Source organism: Desmodus rotundus, chromosome 12 (genome assembly GCF_022682495.2).
Source record: "Desmodus rotundus isolate HL8 chromosome 12, HLdesRot8A.1, whole genome shotgun sequence".
Taxonomy (NCBI): Eukaryota; Metazoa; Chordata; class Mammalia; order Chiroptera; family Phyllostomidae; genus Desmodus; species Desmodus rotundus.
The window spans coordinates 53,327,892-53,348,405 of NC_071398.1; the positions used below are offsets into that span (position 1 = coordinate 53,327,892).

The 20,514-nt window shown below is 54.9% G+C and overlaps 1 protein-coding gene across 1 annotated transcript in view; it reads right to left on the reverse strand.

Annotated features, from left to right (window-relative positions):
• Positions 1 to 1,500: 1,500 nt before the first annotated feature.
• The window catches only part of CARMIL1 (capping protein regulator and myosin 1 linker 1), a 146,835-nt gene continuing 127,821 nt past the window's right edge, over positions 1,501 to 20,514 (reverse strand). The window contains exons 32-38 of the mRNA XM_071219951.1: positions 18,243 to 18,346; positions 17,952 to 17,960; positions 15,553 to 15,982; positions 12,957 to 13,035; positions 11,793 to 11,993; positions 9,781 to 9,921; positions 1,501 to 2,503 (exon numbers count right to left, since the gene is read on the reverse strand). Coding sequence (XP_071076052.1) covers positions 2,367 to 2,503; positions 9,781 to 9,921; positions 11,793 to 11,993; positions 12,957 to 13,035; positions 15,553 to 15,982; positions 17,952 to 17,960; positions 18,243 to 18,346 — 1,101 coding nt within the window. The 3' untranslated portion in view covers positions 1,501 to 2,366. The remainder of the gene's footprint in view (positions 2,504 to 9,780; positions 9,922 to 11,792; positions 11,994 to 12,956; positions 13,036 to 15,552; positions 15,983 to 17,951; positions 17,961 to 18,242; positions 18,347 to 20,514) is intronic.

Below are 20,514 nucleotides of genomic sequence, written 5' to 3' on the forward strand. Positions count from 1 at the left end.
CAAATACTAAAGACCACTTAAATAATACAGATCAGAAAATGAGAAAGATTCCCCCATAATTTCACCGCCCAGAGACGACACAGGATGGTAACAATTGGTGTGTGTCTTCCAGCCATTTCTGCCACGCACAAAGGTGGATTGTGCTGCCTGCAGCTTCACTTCACGTGATAAATGAGCGCCTCTTCATTCACTAGTGCTGTTCATTATGCTGTTCAAACCGACTTATCCCTACTGGTTTGCTTTGCTTGATTTAAAAATTATGGAGAGGCATGTTAAAATTCTGATGATGGATTTTGTTTCTTCTTATAGTTATTTAAATGTCTATTTTATGTCTTTTGAGGCTGTTACTAGGTGATTTGTAACTGATTTATAATTCTTACTTTTCCTTGGTGAATAGGCCCTTTTATCATGTAAAAGGGAGAGACTTTTTTCTCTCTGGCAATATTTTTTATCTAACATGAATAGGCACGCGGGGATTCAGTTGGCAGTGTGTCCTTGACCCAGCTCTCTCTCCATTCACTTCCATTACCTTGTCGGTTGCAGGTGCACGAAGACGCCTTGCTGGTTACCTTGACGGAGGAAAACTGTCTTCTTGCACCTGACCAGAGGCCGCCGGCCCAGAGCTGAGCCCACGCGCACTCCCTCCGGGTCAGCCTCGCGGGGGACACCGCATGTGATGTGGGAGTTTCTCTCTGGACTCTGGGAGCCGTTTTCTCCCCACAGGGCCCCAGCACTGCCTCTGTCCACCATTCCCCACGGTCCACATGGGTTGGGCTGTGGTTCAGACCAAGCGCCTGTGCTAGGGCAGTCAGTGTCACTGCGAGGCCTCACACAAATGTCACCTCCTCTGCGACCTCCCAAGCAGAGGAGAGAACTAGTCCCTTCTCATCACGCACGCAGGCGCTACCACCCTGTGCCACACTCAGTGGGGTCCCATCTGGCCCATGGCCTGTTAGCTTGCGGAGGTCCCCATGTCCTCTTCTGTGATGGCCATCAGAGGGGGCAGCTCCCATGGACATTCATGACAGAGGAGCTGCTTTTCCAGGAAACAGCCTTGCGTCTGCCACCCTCACGGCCCGTCCGCAGAGGCAGCAAACCATTCAGTCTCCAGTCCGTGGCACCTGAGTGTGTGTATGTGTGTACATGTGGGGTGGGGGCAACAGTCCTGTCCACGCGCCCCCACACGATTCTGCTTTCCCCCAGGTGCCCATGCAGCTGGCAGCTCCCCGTCACACACCACAGCTCCTGCTCTCACCCCACGTGTGACCCTTGATTTGAGGCACGGGCGCTGACCAAACCCACAATAAGCCTTTGGACACATCCCGTCTTCTTCCCAAGGGTGAGGGCAGGGGACAGAACAAGCGACTCATTCGTGTTCAGTGTGACTTGGTGTGCTTACCTGGGGCCTGGAGCTGCTCTGGATTTTGGACACAAATACCAAGTTCATCACCAGAAGCCAAATTTAACTAAAAAACAATACCGCACAGGTCAAAGTTCCATTTGTAAAATCATTTAATTGATATAAATATACATATGAATAAAATAGCTTCAGCTTGTCATGTAAGTGAATATTTGTGAAATGCCTTAAAAAGGGTAGTATTTTGATGTTTTTACAGGTGTCAAAGTATTCTCTCTTAAAATCACACATTAAAAGCTAATATGCAGACAGAAGTTAAAGAAATCAAAAAACACAATATCCGTAAGCCCTCATTACAGTCAACTATGTACATTAGTCTGGGCACCAGGGAGACATGGCCGCGGCCTCCCCCTATTCTCACCGTGGCGCCGATGGGACCCCCCATCCACCTCAGGGAGGAAGATACTCCCTGCAGGAGAAGGCGAAAACCACCCCCAAGACCTCACATGTATAATTTATACAAGTGATTTATTAGTGTGCTCTGTTAATATAATTACAATGTGCAATTGTGTATGTCGAGGGTAAACCACTCCCTCGGCTCGAGTGCACGTTTTACACTGGCACCTACGACAGGACCCCCGTCACCTGGACGGTGTCCTCGTGCGAGCGTGTGTCCTGTGTCCCATCGCCTGTGCGCTGCCGTCTGCAGCCCGCGTCCTGCTGGGCGACGGCAGCCGCCCCAGGGAGACGCAAGTCATGCTTGCAGACGCCCGCTGAAGGCATAGGAAGGACAAATGAAATGTCAGGGCTGGAGAAGCCCAAACAAATGTGCTCTGATTACCAACAAATGGAACTGTTTCTGTTTAAGAAGGAGGAGGAGGAGAAAAGAAGGAAAAGGCAAAGGAAAAAGCACCCAGACGAGCGCGCCTGGGAGGAGGGGGAGCTGCATGCGGCTCCCCTGCCGGCCCACGGGCGCCAGGTGCACGCGGGGCCACCAGCGGCGTGACCCTCACACGAAGATGAACTCCTTCTCGGCTTCCTCCCCGGAGTCGCTGGACTTGCTGCCAGGAAGGCTGTCTTTGCTGGGGGGCCACGGCTTCTGCTCCAGGGGCTCCGGGGGCTGCTGGCCCCAGCTCCTCCTCGAAACTGAAACAGAACCGGGAGGAAAGGCAGTCAGCTCGCTGGCGCACCAGGAAACAGCACTGGGAGACCAGGACCCCGGGCCGGGGAGGGGGCCCGGGGATCTGCATGAACTTTCTCAGAGACAATGCAGCAATTATACTCCATTGAAGACATTCAGAGACTCCAGACAGAAACAAAAGACAAACCAGCAACGACAGCGGCACATAAAACAAGAAAACACGCAGAACCACAGTCCACGAGGGGGCGAGTCTCTCAGGGCTGTGGTCGGGACGCGGGGGAGAGGACCCCAGACGGCGAGGATGGCGAGAAGCAAAGGGGGTGCTGGGGAGCAGGTGCACTCTGAAGCTGCTGTGCCAGGTGACCTGCTGTCGCACCTGTCACAGCCGCCCCTGCACAGCGGAGGCACCGGGCAGGCAGCCCACAGCAGACACAGCTGGCAGCAGGGCCCTCCCAGGCTCTGCAGACCAGCTCTGGCTGGCCCTGTCTGCTCGGGGACATGACCAGGAGAGGCCCCAGCGATCTTTGTCACGCCTTTCCGTGTCTCAGAAAACCTGTTTTGCGCTCTACGAGGCGAGTAGTCTTGTGAAAACTGCCTACGGTCTGTGCGGTCCCCGCGGAAGCAGCCTCAGGTAGGAGAACTGCCCTCATGGGGGCCCGCTGTGATTTTGTGGGGACACAAAGGGTCCCCTGGGACTCTGCCAGGCTGGGATGGAGCGTAATCGTTGGAGCTGAGCCTGTCACATGTTCCGCCAGGCCCTCCTGTCTCACTATTGCTGCTCCTCATGGCTGCCCTGGAGGTAGGGCTCGTGGAAACTGGGGTCGGGACTGAAACGCCCCTCTCCCCAGAGCCCACACTCTTCCCCGGGGTCACAGCCGCTAAACCCGGGGAGGCGCAGGGGCCTCGTCCGAGTGGCTGGTCTGGTGATGCAATGTTACTCACCCAGCCTGCTGTGCAGACAGCACTTGAGCTGATACTATAAACCCACACATCTGTGGGCAGCTGCCTCCTCACTCACAAGTTCAAACAGTCCCTCTAGGACCACAGACCTGGAAGAGCCGCAGGCCTCAGCTGATGCCTCCGATCGCTTTGATTCCACCATTGGGCTACAGTGCTCAGCTCGTCAGGAACTGGCTCTGTAAGTGCTTAGTCCACCAAGGAGTGTTTCAGGGAGTGAAAGTTCAGGAAGCCTAATAATCAAAATGCAAACTTAATAAAGAACTCCTCTTGGCGATATGGTTGGCAGAGCCAGATTCTGGTCCCTGGCAATAAAAGTTTAAATATTTAGTTAATTACATTAAATTGAAATTACCCCAAAAGCTGAAAAGGCTAAAGCTATAAATCTCATCACGAGAGTAATTTTTTTTTAAATGTGACTTCTTTTACCCAACACTTTGGGCAAATTCTGACAGGGGTACGGAAGGAATGAATAAATATATATATTTTTAGCATAAATTGGTTAAAAATTAAATGTTTGAAACTGGTTTACAAGCCAGGTTCTGGGACAAAGGTAAAGCGCTTTCTGCAGGCTGCCCTTTATCCCAGAACCAAGTCGACCTGACAGTGGGGCACGGACCCCGCACGTTCTCAACTCCTGAGTGCAAACGGGAGGAAGCAGAGAAGGTCTGCGTCTGTTCCTCGAAGACTCTGCGATGATCTAACCTCCCAACAGCACTACCAGTGAAATGTGCCAGAAGCTTTTATTCGTTCCATTTTAAAATCCGAAGTAAGCTGTTTTTTGAAATCAAGTGACTCAGAAATAAACGTCCAACATCCCAGTTTCCAGGGAAGAGACAAACATGGTTATACACTGCTTGTTTGTCTTCCGAGCCAGCGTACTTGCTCTGCTTCTCAGATGAATAGAGCTTCCGTCCTTCCCAGTTACTTGGCTTCCTGGAACTCCCAGGGCCATTCGTGCCATGTGACATGACCTCAGAGCACTCTCTAAACCTGGAGCAGCTCACACAGTCAAAAATGTCACCGTCACAGATAAAAACCAAGATGGCCCCGGGCCAGGGTCATGGCTGCAGGGTGAGGTGACATGTAGAGAAATCCAACATGGGAACCTCCCTGCAAGAGGCAGGCTGTCCCTCGGTCCCTGTGCAAGTGGCCCTGGGCTCAGAGCCCTCCAGGGCGGGGAGAGGGGGGCACAACAGACACTAAGAAAAAGCAAATTCACAGCCAGGCTGGCTGCTGGGCCAGTGCCGGCACGAGAGCATCAATTTTAATTCTACCAATAGCCACCGAGACAAATAATGAAACGTTCTTTCTAGAGGGCTGTCCAAGCAGTTCGCTGTGGCGGTGACCCTTTCTGAAAATTCGTCGTAAACAGATTCACTGTCATTGGTTAAACTCTCCCAACTGGGAGTGTGACTGATGACGAGACTAGCCCCATTCCTGGATGGGGAAACTGAGGCACGTGAGATTGGTGCTGATGTCACATGAATACCAGGTCACGTCCAGAAGCCACAGCCCTGTCTCCCACTCTCCTGCCTTCCTGTGAGTCCAGCTCTGGAGGGACGTCCTTTATCAAGCCCGTGCCCAGCCCTTCGGCAGCCCCTGGCGGCCCGGAGGAAGGGCACTGATCACCCTCGTGTGGACGTGGGTTTGGCCAGGCGCCCAGTTAATGGACGGTCTAAATAAGATATGTCTGCCTGAAACTTAAGTCTAGAAATTACCTTAACATATTTTTGAAATTCAGACTTTTTACCAATTCAGAGAACGTTCTCCTAGGCAGCCTAATGTAATGCTTGACTTTATACAGAGTAAAGAAAAAATATCAGATCTTTTCCTACTCTTCTTCACTGCAAGTTAAAGGGCTGGAATGTCCCTATACCTGTGCCCACCGGTGTATTTATTGCCAGTCCATGTACTGTTAGAATTATGTGAGACCTGAGCAAGTAAACAGGTGATTTACTGTGTATAAATGTTCATATCCCCTTTACAGTGGTGATGATTGGCCCAGAGAGTGTCACATAGGAAACCTGTCATCATTCCTGAAGGCAATTTGGCTTTGCATATATGCAAATATCTATGTTAATTTTCAAGCTTCTGAAACATGCATATACACTCAGAATTAGAGATTCATATGAAAATCAGAGTTTTTCTCAATTTTAAACTCCAATGACATCCTTATTTCCTAGGAGAAAAGTATTATGATGACCTTAAAATAATATTCAGTAGTCGGCCCTGAGTTTTAACTCTTCTGGCCAGAGCCAAAAATGCCAACCGATGGTGAATTTCTTTTGAAGAACTCAGATGGGAGAAGTAGAGCCCAGATCTGGTGAAAAAGTGGAGCAGAGCCCTGGCTCAGAGACTGTACGGCAGGGCCAAGTTATTTGTTGGCCGTGGGCTGGATGATGGAGGAAGCACGTGAAAACTAAAAGGGATCTCAGAGTAAAGTGCCCCATGCCGGCAGGGCGCGCCACAGAGCACACGAGACCAGGACCAACCACTTTTCTTCAAGACAACAGGACGCACGCATGACGGCATCACAGCATGCAACTGAAGGTGGAGGGGACACGACGGGGGATTCAACAGATGCGGTCACAAACACTTCTAGTAAAAGCAAGCGTGTTCTTTGTCAAGTCCACATGAAAAGAGCCACACCGCGAAAACAAAATAATCACGAGAAAACAGGCAGCGTGCTTCGAGAACAGTCGTCCCTGTGGGTGTCCTGGGCACATGACTGGGGAGAATAAGAAATCCGCTTTTAGGAGATTTACAGGTAGAGAACACACTACGCTTTAGTGGGATCGCTCTGCCAAAGGCTACTGGTTAACCCAAAACTATTCCGAAAGCAGACTGCGAGACGGTTCTCGAGGACGAAGGCGGGGCTTGGAATTGGCACTAACAAACCAGAGTTAAAATATCATACGTAAAATCGCTGTCATCAAAGCTCTTGTGAAAAGGACTTTTTTTGGTTTCTGGCCGCATCGCAAGAAATCAAGGCCAAAAAAAAAGGCAAATACAAGATGGTCCTGTGTGATCCCATCCATCGAAATTGGATGCAGCCCCCCGTAATGAGAAGTTTAACCCAAAGAGGTCATGACGAAAGTCTGAGACAGACGTCGGGTTTCTGGCCTTTCTGAGATTTGGGCTGATCCCTGTCTCCCCCCACGAAGAGCGGCCTGAGTGTGGTATAAAGTGAGGGCAGGGGCCTATGGGAGGAGGAGCACTGCATTGCGTCAAGGGCACCTTGGTCATAGAGTGACGTCAGTCACCTGATACGACAGTTCAAATGGAACTTCCCCAAACCTAGAACTGTGGACATGACCTTGGGTGTCCTTATTGCAAAGGGGCAACACAGAGAAAGACCGTGTACACAACACGTCTGCACGTGTCTCTGGTCTTTGTGGGTCCTTCCTGAAAGCGGTGTCAGGCTAGGTGTTGGCCCACTGGTCTCTAGCGGTGTAACGGGGGTCACTCTGAGAACCTCTGAGCCAGTCTGTTTAAACCTAACACTAGAGAGAGAAAGGAATAGGGAGGAGCCACGACCTCACCATAAAAACAAACCTGCGTGGTCCCAAAATTTGAACGGACAAGTCACCTCACTCCAAGGTAACTTGATCCTAAGAAATTCTCACGTTAGAGGTTAAAGTCAACTTTTTGCCCCAGAGGGAAGGACCATCCTGTTGCCATTTAGGGGGGAAAAATCAGCTGTAGGAATCACCGCAGCCCCAGGACAGAAGTTACTCGATTTCGGATCGCGTTTGTTGGTGCCAGTTCGCAGCCCTGGGGCGGCGGGGGCGGCAGTCGGAGGCTCTGACCATGTGTTGCTGGCTGTGGCTTCCTGTGCCTCACTGCGTCCAACTCCTCTTCCGTGAGGGTGAAGGGCAGTTTTGAAGATCTTTTTCCTCGGCTGGAAGGCCGGCCACTGCTGTGATCTGAGTGTCTTTTGTAATAATCTCCTCTTTGCACCACTGAGGAAAAGGGACTCATTTTACCCTTTATGCCAGCAAAGATGTCAAGGCGTTGACACCAATGTGAAAAAGGAGTAACGTTAAAACTGAAAGAGCAGCTCACCCGCCCCTCTTAGGAATCAAGGAACCTACAGCTCGGTCTGAACACACGGACCCTTATCTACAGAATTCAACAGCCAACAGTCCGGAAATATCGTGCAAAATGAGGTGAGCTCGGAGCCTGCCCCCAAAAGGCGCCAAGGGAAGGCCCCCCAGGGTTGACGCAAATGATGTTCACGATGGAGCGCCCCGAGGGGCCGAGGCGATTTACCTGTTTCAGAAATGAGGCGGGCCGGCTGGTCCACGGGGAGGCAGAGGACAGGAAGGAAGGAGGCAGCGTGAATAATGTACAAGAAGACAGGAGCAGGCGCGTCAAGGACGCTTTTTAAAGAAAAAGGAAGCCAGGGAGGTCCTTCCTGGGACAGCTTAGCGGGGGCTGACAGACGAGGTGAAGCCAAGACCCCAGCACCATGGACACAGCACAGTGCTCTCCGACCTCACAGACCCCTGCGGTCCGATCACAGGTGTGACCAGCAGCACCATTCCACGTCGCTTGTCCCGGATCCTGGGTGGGAAGGGCGGTCTCCCGCCGTCTACCTGGGGAGGCGGAGGCCTGAACCACTCCCTAATATTCACTGGCGGGGGAGCAGGGAGGGAGGTCAACGTCTACCCCAAATGTGTGAGGGGCAACACGTTCATTTTAACTTCTTGGGGGAAGGAGGGGGACGCTGTCCAGGCAGCTAAGGGCAGCACGTCACTGACTTTGTCGCCTAGAGGGGCCCCACACACACACTCCTACCCACGAAGCTGCTGGCTCGGTCCAGGCTTGTTTTAACCACATAGGAAACATCACTGTTCAAAAATCTGAGTGGCTTTTTACTCGACCTTCCGACCTTTCCTTTTGAAGCCTTCCTTGGTTCAGTCACTCTGGACAAGACTTCCCTCCTCAACCCCTCCCCCTTTTCCAGGCCTGCCCTGGTAAGGAAGGGAAAAGAGAGTGGGGGAGGGGCTGTGGGGCAGAGCAGGGTCCTCAGGGACAGGCCCTGGCTCAGGTCACTCAGGCCGGCACCACCAAAGGGCCTTCCAAAGGCTGCGCTGTGACACCGAGCCCTGAGCTTATTCACCGAGTGGAAGAGGGCTGCAGGCACTGCCTGCCCCCCGCCAGGGCTGTGCCTCCTCCACGTGACAGGAAGTGGCTTGTCAGCATCGCTCAAACCCCACCTTCTGTTACAGATGGCCAACAGGTGGGCCAACGTGCAGCTACCAAATGCACCTGCGGGATGGGGCGGAGGAAGCTGGCAGAGTCATTTCCGTACTCGACTCGTGACTGCAGGCAGTACTCAGAGCCACTTCCTGTGGACTCACCCAAGACCCCCATCAATGAGAGGAAACTGGCCAAAGGAAGAAAGGAAGGGAGGGAGGGAGGGAGGAAGAGAAAGAGGGAAAACTGGTCAACATAGAAGATGTCAGAGGCATGGGTTCAAGGAATCCTGAGGAATCAAACAAGTCTGAAATAAAACAAAGCCACCGACCCACAGCGAGAGCCGTCTGGACCGGCTGGTGACGCGGCTCTAGAATTTCTCCCTGGGAGGGGCTCAGAGACATGTTCACATCACCCTTCATCAAAGACAGAGCCCAAGACACAACTGTGCGTTGGACAGAATGAGAGCCAAGAGAAAGGGTGCTGGGGACCCCCGGACACGCCTCCAGGGGTCCCCACGCCTGACCTGTCTCTGGGAGACGCGTGCGTCCCAGGGTTGCCTTGCTCTGCTCCCACCCCACAGCCGAGGGAGCAAACTGGTGAGGTGGTGGCCTGAGAGGAGTGGCCTTGCTCTACTCATCCCCGCTGGTGCCACACTGCTGAGCATGAGCCACAACGACCTCACGACTGAACGAACACAGTGAGCCACACGGCCACCTGGGCCTGGGCAGCTGCCCCGAGACACAGCCACAGCCACGGCCACTACCAACCAGGGGCAGCTTTTCCTGGAACGGCAGGATCTGGAAACCCACAGGTGGCACCAAGTAACAACTAAGGCCGTCCCAGGCTGCTGGGAGCCGGTCAGGGGCACAGAGGTGACAGCCACAAAGACTGAGACCTTGGGCCGGTGTCCCAGCGGGGTCTCTGGTTCTCTGCACCCAGACCCTCTGTCCTCAGCAACGCCGCCCGAGTTTCTGAGCGAAGGAGCTGCCCTGGTTCCAGCCTTTAGCCCAAGGGATGCTGACGTCAACGCTAAGCTGTTCGTTAAGTTCCGGTTTAATTCCTTTCTCCTGAAAAGAGTCTCCTGGGGGAGAGCGAGGCGGAGAAAAACATTTCCTACCTTCCTGGGAAATCGTCCGTGGGCTGGGCTGGGGGCTCCCCTGGCCTTCTCGCTCCTTGTCTGAGGGGACTTTTTTCAGGACGGGAGGAAGCAGAGCCACTTTGGGGGACCCAAGGCTGGATGGCGCGTCCAGGGCATCGTCTGTGGAGACAAACACACGAGCTGGGCTCCTCGGACAGGGGCTGTGCGTCTCTCAGCTCAAGGGACTCGCAGTCTAAGAGCATCACAGAATTCTTCTGGCCAAACACCAGTTTCCTGTCCCCACCCGGTCACTGACGACGAGCACCCACCGACCACAGTGGGGCAAGCCGAGCAAAGGGCTGGAGGCGAAGTCCACCCCAATGGGCGTCCTGCAGATACAGAACCCCAGAAGCCATTGTCTGACCCCCAGGCAGCAAGGGACCCGTGGGTCCCTCCTGCCTCAGATGCAAAGGCTGTTTGGTTTCTGTCACACGTGTAGAACGTATAGCCCACTGCCTTCACCTGCCGTCCAATCTGCAATCGTGGTCACAGCACACAAACATTTGTGCACATATGTACAAACATGTGCACACAGAGACCGCTAAGGGCAACTTGGAAGCATAGACTTTGGCCGCCAGAAGGGCCCTGGGGCTCCCCGGACAAGTGAGGCAATGATAGGACCCCGAATCTGGAAGGGGGGTCCTCATCCCCCAGGCTGTGCTGTCTGTCCCTGACGGACACACTTATGGAACTGTTCCCGTCCCCTGCTCGGCTGCCACACTCGGGTGTGCAAGTGTGTGAGCACACACATGTTGATGGCATGCCTTGTGTGCATGAGTGTATACATACACATGTGTGTGCAGGGTGGCATGTGTGTGGCATGTGCAAGGGTGTTCCCACATTCGCGTGCATATGTATCTGTGTAGGGTGGGTGTGATTGTGTGCCTGTTTCCAGGCATGCGTGTGCACATGTGGTGTGTGCAGAAGACGGCCTTTTCCAGGTGCTCCTCAGCCTCACATGTCCAACTCACATCCCCCACACACATGCTTCCCTGCCTAAGAGTACATGACAGACACCGAACATGCCTGCCCCCCCAACCGTCCCCCGGAACTGTGGGAGGAAATGGGGCAGACGTTTGAAACACCCGCTACACTCCCGAGCTCCATAAGAACATCCGCTTGTTAACATAGCTCTCCATTCAGTGGAGTACCGAGAACACTTTCAGCGAATGAACTGAACTACAAGCTTCTTGCAAGAGAACGTGGGGAACTCAGCCTGCCTCATACTCAGCCTTCAGCTGAGGAGCCCTCCTCCCCCCTTCTCTGTGACCAAGTTCCTGTTTCCCCATCACAACGGCCGTGGGTTGGCGGAAAGTTCTGAGCAGAATTACAAGTCCTAAGGGGTCCACTGTGAGGGTCAGTAGCTGGAGGGTCCCCAAGAAAGCCTCAGGAAAAGCAGATGTGACGGGGGGCAGAGGACCCTGCAGGAGAGAACAGGGCAGGGCCCAACCCATTTCTAAGGTTTTCAAGTTTCTTCTGTCCCGAGGTTTGCCGCACTGAGAGTCCGCGAGCCTTTCCCATACACGGCGGGACGGTAAGCATTCCAGGCTTTGCAGGTGGAAGGGCCAGGACTCACCACTGCCCTGAGCTCAAAGCGGCCCAAGGCGACAGGCACACACCTGGCGTGCTGTGTGGTGGCCCAGGCCTGCCATGCCCTACCCTGCACACCAAACCCGTCCCCGAATACGGAGTGAACACAGAGCAGCACACGCCTTCCCTGTCTGTGGCCCCGCCCTCCAGTCACTGCCCCCGAGGCTCTGTCCACTGTAGACAGGCCAGGGTGCTCCATGAGTCTCCCCCTGAGGCCCGCAGCCCTGCATGCAAGGACATTCTGAGTTGGAGGCCTGGGTGCTGAATAAACACGCCCTCCCTGCCGGGTCACTCCCCCGGCCTCTGCGCTGTCTCACGACCCCCCACAGGCCCTCCAAGCCCACACATCCTGGGAAAAGCCCCCCCAGGTCGGTGCCACCCCACAACCAGCAAAGCCTTACCAGCCCGCGAGGCGGTCCTCGGCTTCTGTGGGATGGCCGGCCGGGCCGCCAGGCTGGGCTTGGGCGACTGCAGCACAGGCTTGGGGTTGGAGGCGCTGCGGGCCCGGAAGCCTGCGTCCACTCTGGGGTCTGCTTTGGCGTTCTTCTCTGGGCCCCCCAAGCTGAAGCGGGTCTCCGGAAGAGCGGGCTGCAGTTTAGGCACTGAAGGGAAACGGGGACAAAAAACAACTTCACTTTACGACTCAAAGGGGAAGGGAACCAATCACAGGACGTGAGAAGCCGGGCCCAGATACCCTCTGGTCACCGTCACCTGTCAGCACAGTCACGTTGCAACAGACACGCAGTGGGAAGCCTGCATTCCCTGTCTCTGGCCACCGATGACTGCACAGATGACAGGCATCACGGGGAATGGCGTGCAGGTCCCCATGGTGTACACGGAACACAGTCCTCCCCGCCCTGGGAGCTGGGGCCCATCGGGACCTGGCCCAGCTGCAGGGTGACCATCGGCAAGGGGTCCTCCCACAGGTCCCAGGTCAGGATGGCCCGGGAATGTCCCCTCGGGCCCTGCTCTGTCCCTTTGGCTGCCGTGAGTGAACCAGATGACTGGCAACAATGAGCCGGTGAAGTATCATTTATATTCCAGCTCGTACTGCATGAAGATGCCACAGCCGAAGACTTCAAATACAAAATGAGGTCTGTAACCTGCGCATTTCAGATCGCTGTCTGGTTTCCACCCACGGTGTCTGCTCCTTTCACTGCCCCCGACAAGTCAGATGGACAGAGGAACCAGATACCCAGGGACGCTCACACCTTATACCAGACGAGAGAGCCAGCTTCTGCCGGCCATGTGCAGCCTAGCTGTAAAACCATCAGCCGTGTCCCCAAAATCACGCCCCCCAAGCCCACAGTCTGAGAGTTCTTCTCAATGAACGTCCTTCCATTAGGGAAGGCTGCCCTGTCCGGGCACAAGGCCATGGTGGTGGGGGACGGGCCCCACGAGGGCTGGGCAGGGGGAGGTGTGTCAGCTGGACACACAGTACAGAGGCCCGCTCCTGCGTGCTGCGTCCCCCCCCCCCACCCCATTACTTTCCCGGCAATCCCAGGTGGTCCTGGCAGCAACAGGTAAGTGTTTTCCTGAGCGGGCGACGCCCTGGCCTGACTCACCTGCCCCACCTCCGTCCAGCTGTTCTGTGCTCACGGCCAGGCTGGATGGCTCCTGGGAGGCAGCATCGTTCCCGAGCTTCTAAAAAAGCCAAGTGCCCCCCCCAAAGTGCCTATTTATTTAAGGATTTAAGGTGTAAGAAAAGAACGGAGCAGACAGCAGTGAGAACAGAGAATGGCTCTGTAACTGCACGGCTGTCAGGATGGCTGAGTCTGACCGGCTCCTGGGGCCCTCGGACCGAGCTCTGAGGAACACATTCTGTTCCACGCTCACAATCAGGGTGTGGCCCGGCCCTGGGGATGCGCCCACAGGTGACAGACGCTTGGGACCGGGGCGGCCACTGGCCTTGGCGACACTCGTTTCCCTTGCTGAACTCCTACGCGGCTCGGCCGCCCCCGCCGCCCCTTGTCCCGGGGTCTCTGCCCCTGTGAGTTCCGGGACCCACTCCAAGCTGGGCTCCCAAACGCAAGGTGCAGAAGCGGCAAAACCTCTGCGATGCCGGTGCACAAAATCGGTGAGAAGGGTCCCAGAGCAGGCAGGGGCTCCGGTGCCACCTGAGGCAGAGCCAAAGGCACAGGCGTGGTGTTTCAGCGGCAGGTAAGTACAGGTAAACTGGCTGGAATTTGGCACAAACAACACCTGCGAACGTCATGTGGAAGGATCTGGGACAGATAAGCCAGACTGACACGGGGGGCACACGGCCCGCCAGGTGGCCCCAGGCCTGTCCTTCTCCTGTCTTAATGAGTGACAGGTGTCATACGTCCACCTCACAGCTCTTTTCCTTAGGGTGCACATATTAACAGTGAGCAGTGTAAAGAGGATTACTCAAGAGTAAGGTGAAGATGACATATATCAGTTTTTTATCAATACTACGTTCACCATTGATGTTTATGGTGCTAACTTTGTGAAAATACAGTCATGGAATTTTAGGGGACAATATTATACAGCTAATTTTTGGAAAACTTTTTCTTGCCCTGGCTGGTGTAGCTCAGTGGATTGAGTGCAGGCCTGTGAGCCATAGGGTCACTGGTTCGATTACCAGACAGGGTACATGCCTGGGTTGCAGGCCAGGACCCCAGTAGGGGGCGTGCGAGAGGCAACCACACATTGATGTTTCTCTCTGTCTCTTTCTCCTTCCCTTCCCCTCTCTCTAGAAATAAATAAGTAAAATCTTAAGAAAAAACTTTTTCTTATTTATTGTTCTAGTAGAGTGAATGCCCCTGACCAATTGAAATTTTAAGCTCTGCTGAAGGTTTTTATCATTGTTGTTGTTTTAAGTAGACACTAGGTGGCGCTAAGAGATCGTCGGTATGGACCGTGAACAAACACTGAGAATTGTGTCACTTCGAGTCTATTTTTGTCCCCAACCCAAAGCACTTGCAAAAAGCCTGCTGGCGTGGCCCCTCCTTCTACCAAAAGGCAGCTCCTGGTCGGTGGAAACAGCGATTAAATAAATAAACAGCTCATTAGTGCAAACAGCTCACTCACTGTCGTGAAGAAATTCCATGAAATGGATTAAAGTCTAAGCTTTTCCACCAACAACGTGGTCTCAGTGTTTACTCGGAGTGTGACCAGTGCAGGCCGCTCGGGCCTCCCAGTTGAATTCGCAGAACAGGGCGGTCAGGTCCCTGTCAACTCTGCCCTGAGGGTGAGCAAGGGAGGAGCGATTGTTGACTGGATGTGGTCAGACCGTTAAGGGGCGGATGGACAGCTGTCCCGTCCGGTGGGGAGGCTGGACTTCGTGAGAAAGCGCCCAGGTGTTTGGAGGGCACATAAACAGCCCTTCCCACCCTGGAAGAGTTCACCATTTGCTCTCTGAAGACCGAGGGTGCGTGGGCGTGAGCGGTTGGAGTCCGCTGCCCCACATGAAAGAGGGTGCACACTCCCTTTCCTTGGAGGACCCAGGTCCGAAAACTTAGAAGACCTCAGAACGTACATGGGTCGAACGTGGGCACGCCACAGCCAGTGACCACAACGGCCCTTCCAGGAGCTGCAGGGGAAAAGTGCAGGAAGGGAAGGAAAAACCCCAACTGACACTTTAAAAACAGGTTCAGAGAATAAACAGCGCGTTGGGTCAGATCTGGGGAAACCCGGTGGTTTTTACAGGGCGAAGTGTTTCTTCACAGCGCCAGGCGACCTGTGAGCGCCCAGGTGCTGGATGGATTCTAACAGAAACACCTGGACTGGCTTTTCTTTTGACTTTTAAATCTGGAACAGAGCTGGGAATTTTTAGGTTGGGAAAAGGGAATGAGTTATGATGTAAGTAGAAAATGGGCCTACATTTCTGTAGTTAGAGCCTGGTTTCTGTATTTTACCTCCAGTCGCCCCTGGGGGCCACCAGGACTGGCCACTCAGAGCCCCCCCAGGTCTGAGGATGCCCTGGGACCGCCGTCTATCACACGCTCCTGTCGCAGGTATGGGAAACACCTGGGCAGGTGCCACCAACCACCGGCCTGCGGCTCTCAGGAAGCATGTGGCCCTAATGCCAGGGGTTTTTTTTAAAGGAAAAACCCTTTGGTTTTGGATTTTTATTTAACCAACGAGCTATTTTGTGTGCCCCTCTCACCCGCGGGGGCAGCGCGTCCGAGGGGCACTCACCTTGTGCGCACAGGCTGCACGGCGCTCCTGCTTGGCCTTCATCTCCGCCAGCAGCCCGCTGCCCATCACCTGGACCCCGTACCTCCGGCCACCCTGGGGGCTGCCCTTGCCGTCCCCGGGCTCCGGCCTCCCTGCGTCGTCCCCTTGGCTCTCGTCGAGGGACTCGGGCATCTTCATCTCCTCCGTCTGCTCGGAACTGCTGCTGTGCTCGGCCTGCTTCGTGTCCCTCCTGGGCGTGTCCACGGCTGGGCCCCTGACCACCCCCTTCGGTGAGGACGGCTCTTCTGCCATCAAGACCGTCGGCGGACGCTCAGATTTGGACCGGGGTTTAATTAGGTTGAGAAAGCCGCTCCTCCGAGACTCCCTCTTCTTTTTCTCGTCACCTCCCTCACCGAGCTCGTGGGACTCGGGGCCTCTTGCTGACGATCTCCTGAGAGTCAAAAGAAGGGACACTGCTGGCATTACTGTGACTCCCGTTTCAGCCAGAATCAGCCCAAATGTTACGCAGCAGCCATCCTGAAGCCCTGAGAAGCAGGCGGGAGTCACTGTGTGCAGGAAACAGAGAGGGAGGGGGACAGCACCCCCACCCCCCCAGCTGGGGGCACTCACGCTCACATGGGTGAGGGTGAGTGGAGACGGGAGGGCTGGGAGCAGAGAGTAGCTTCCTGTGCTGAACTTTAAGTGCTCTGGCCAACAGCCCAGCACCTGCCCACACACCAGCCGCCTCCAGACTCGGGGCCGCTGCTGGGCGGACTCTGGCACACAGTGGTGTCCCCATAAGCCTCTCAAGTCCTTCCATGATGGTCGGACCACATCTGAGGTCCCGCCCTTGTCTCTGCTCAACGCAAAGGACGTGCTGGGTCCTTGCTGCCAACCATCCACCAGGAGGGGCAACCGAGGGAAAAGACAGACGGGCGAGTGTCCACACGGTCACAATGACGTCAACAGACCCACCATCATGAGAGAGTGTGCTGTGTGCATGTGAGTGTGCACACGTGAGTGAGTGTGCTTGCCTAGGTGTGGTTCGTGGGCAGTGGGAGCTACATTATCATCCTCCGGAGTGAGGAGTCACTAATTATAGTTACCATCTGAAACTGGAAAACAGGAAATTGCGAGTTACTAAGGAATTTGGAGGCAAAATACAAAAATAAACAGCTAAAGGAATAGGAATTAACTGGCTCTGGGAACAGGGAAAGACACAGGGAGCTTTTTTTTGTTTTGTTTTGTTTTGTTTTGTAAACAGCCTTACAGAACATCTGACATGTTAAGTTGTGGGCACATCAAGCTTCGATTTTCAAACACCCTTCGTCCCAGCTCAGGGCTGTGCCTGAGCCCGGCCTTTCACGCACCTCACTGACAAGCCCTGTTTGGGCAACAGAATGACGGGAACCCAGTCACCGCCCGTCGGTTCCGGCACTGTGTGATGAAGACTGTGTGACGCGTCCACGTCTGTCTGTCCGCGGCCGTAGCAGCACCTCCCGGGGCGGCACCTTCACAGACAGTGGACTTTGCACCGTATAAAGTGTTCCCGGCTTGCGTTCGGAGCCCCTGGACAGGTCGCCCAAAGGCGAGGCAGTCGCCCTGGGGCAGGTGGAAGGGCTCACAGGCTCCGCGTCAGATGCGCACCGACCTCCCCACTAACCACAAGCCGCGTTCTGAAGTTTAGGAAGAAAGAGGCCGAGGTGGTGCCTGCAGCTTACAGGACACCCCACGGTGACTGAGGGCCGACCACATCTCACGGGCCGTGTCCCAGACCCTGGGGTTACTATGGAAAACGAGATCCAGTCCAGCTCGCAGGGAGCGGCCTTCCACAGGGAGAATAAGACTTGGAAGCAAATCGGTAAGAGGGACCCCCATCCCTGCCACGTGGCTCCGTTTCAGTTGGTATCGCTTAAGTGTCTGACATTGAGAATCTGCTCATCCATTCCCTGAGCTGGAAAAAATAAAGCAACCCAACCGATCTCTGCAAGGACGGTGTGCCCTCAGACATGTACGGGGCACGAAGAGAAAAGTGTTGAGTCGGCTGTAGGGAAACAGCAATTAACCGGGGCCGGGGAGTAGCCACGGGAGGGCTTCAAAGAATAAATGACATTTCAGCTGGTGCCTAGAATTGTCCCAAAGACAGTGAGCCACGCTTCAATGTCACCGTCAGAGACAAATAACTGGGTCCCAAAGCTCAGAGCGCTCAGTAGGTAGCACTCCCGCGCCAACCTGCCGAGGCGAGAAATGGCACCTCGATCCACAGGACGCCGGTGGTTTCTCCCTCCGGGCACCCACCTGCCCCCCGAGGCCTGTTGTACGGTTTCAATTCCTTCCAGATGGTGGTATCGCAAAAGGGAGAATATTTCACAGACATAAACCCAGGTTCAGAGTGTTTTGGGGGATGGATCTGCCTTGACCGAGCATCCCTTCCAGACCAGCACTGCAGTCCTCAGTCCCAGCCCCTCTGTGGACCTTCTTGTCTGGCAGGTTGGGGCCGAGGCTGACAACTCCCTCTCTAACATGGGCCCAGCTGGTAGTGGGGTTGCTGACCTGGAGACCCCGTTCTGCAAACCCTCAGAGTAGTAAATCCCATTGAAGAAATATACCCACAGGACAAATAAACGAGCCTTCATTTACACAGTTTAACTATAAAGTTCATAATTTAAGCGTCAATTAAATAGCATTATTAGTGCCGGCTCCAAACTCACATTTTGGTCACCTTCTTGGTGAAGAATTCATCGACTCCTTCGTCCACTCGCCCCATGAGGCCGTTCTGCTCGCCGTCCTGGGCCGAGGTGGTGGCAGCGGAGACCTACAAACCAGACAGGTGTGGCGCTGACGGGCACTCGGGTGGCCTCAGGAGCACCGAGTGTCAGGTTCAAGGCACCACCAGGCAGGTGCAGGGACCACAGACCAAGAGACTGGACAGGAGTCACATGTCCAAGTGTGACAAGGGCAGAATGAACAAACCAGGGATGCAGGAGGGACAAAGGCCCCGGCGGGGGTGTCGAGGCTGCTGGTGCCTCAGAAGCAGCTCAGACCCAACAGGCTGGGAAGAGATGACTGTTTCTTTAATCGTCACCCGAGGATATGTTTTATTGGCTTTAGAGAGAAAGGAAGGGAGAGAGACAGAGAGAAACATCCACCGATCGGTCGCCTCCCATACACGCTCAACCGGGGATCGAACCCACAGCCTTTTGGTGTGCAGGCTGGTGCTCCCACCCACTGAGCCACGTGGCCAGGGGCCTGGGCTGTGTGGTTATCATGGTGGTCATGGCTCCACAGACGTGAAGGAGAACAAACACTGCCTTATGGCAACAAGACGCCCGAAGATCTTTCTTTGACCCCCGAGACTTGGAAAGGTGAGCGCTTCCCTGCCAACGTCGTGAAGGGGGTGTCATTTTGAAACCCAAACTGGACAGACCGCCTTGACACGAAAAAGAGAGAAAAATGACAGGCCCCTCTCACTGATGGACAGAGCTGAGAAAATCCTGATGAGAACATCAGAACTGCGGAGAGTAAACCCAGTCCCCAGCGCGGCCTGGAGACCTCGGAGGCTGCAGGCCAAGGACGAGCTCGGCGAGGGTGGGCCTGGGGCGGACTGAGTCTGCTCAACCCTAGCGGAACACACACACCAGCGAACAGGTCACTGGGGACATCACATGGTCGCAGGTAAAGACGAGGGATGAAGATGTGAGACCTCCTCCTCCTCCTCGGCTGCACAGCGGGCTGAGGGCCCAGGGAGGGGCCTCGCGGAGCCGCTCCGGGGGCAAGTGCTGCGAAAACCGCAAACGCAGCGACATCCTGAGGCAGGGGGTTCTCACTGGGAACCCCAGCGTCCAGCGCTCCACGCTCGGGAAGAGCTGGGTCCATGCAGACCCACGGCTGGACTCGTTGCCCAGGATGCAGCCCGGCTGGCCGGGATACACCCAGTACACTCCTCCGCTGGACTCTGACTTCCTCCCCTCCCTTCTTTCTTGTTTTTTAAGCATGTAAGGAAAAGGACATACCATCCTCCTTCCCTGGCCTCTGCCTCATTTCACCTGTAAATAAGACCGCAAATGACCCTCCACAGAGAATGGGCCACAGAGGAACTATTTATTCGGTAACCTTCTAGAATCTTCCCCTATCTGAAATTTGCCCTCCCTCACTTAAAAAGAACAGGGCAAAATTATTCCTCCAATGTCTCACAGTGTACTTCACTCCCGGGCCGGGGCGGGGGGGCATCTAGAAGGGAAGGCAGGTCTATGGGGAAAGTCAGTCCCCAGTTTGAAAGCTGCTGGCCCGAGGCTCTCAGGGACATGCCAGTGCAGGGGTCAGGTGAGTCTGGAGATCGGCAGAGGGCAGGGGTCATCACCCGGGGTGGGGGCTGCAGGTTAGATGGCGCCACCCGCACGCCTCACTGAAGCCCACGCTGTGGGGGTGGGTGGGATAAAGTGTCCCGACTCCGAGGTCATGGAATGGACGCTCAGGAAGGACGAGCTTTCTTGTCTGGTGACAGCTGACATCAGGGGAGATGCCACATGTCCATAGGACCAGGTCAGGAGTGGCCGGGCTGGGCAGCTCTGGGTGGGCAGCTCAGAATGAAAAGTTCGGAGCAGGGATGGGAAGCCAGACCATGGGTCAGACAAACTTTCAAGAAGTCTGACTGAAGGACAGAAGACCCATTAGGCAGATACACAGGGGCAAATGTGGTCCCGGGACAAACACTCCCGTCCCCGCCTGCAGCGGAGCAGGCAGGGATACCAGGTGACCCCACGGCCCAGGTCCGGGGCCACCAAAAGCAAAGGCGCCAGAGCAGGTTGGCACGAGGGTTATTGCAGGGACAGGCACCCGCTCCAAAGTCAACCGCCAACAATGCCTGAGCACAAATAAATTCATTGATAGTGATTTTCAATATTTTTACACTCGGATGCTGTCAAACTGTACAGGGGCGGCCTGTTTGTCTCAGCCATGTGACAGGCGTTTTCCCAGGGACTT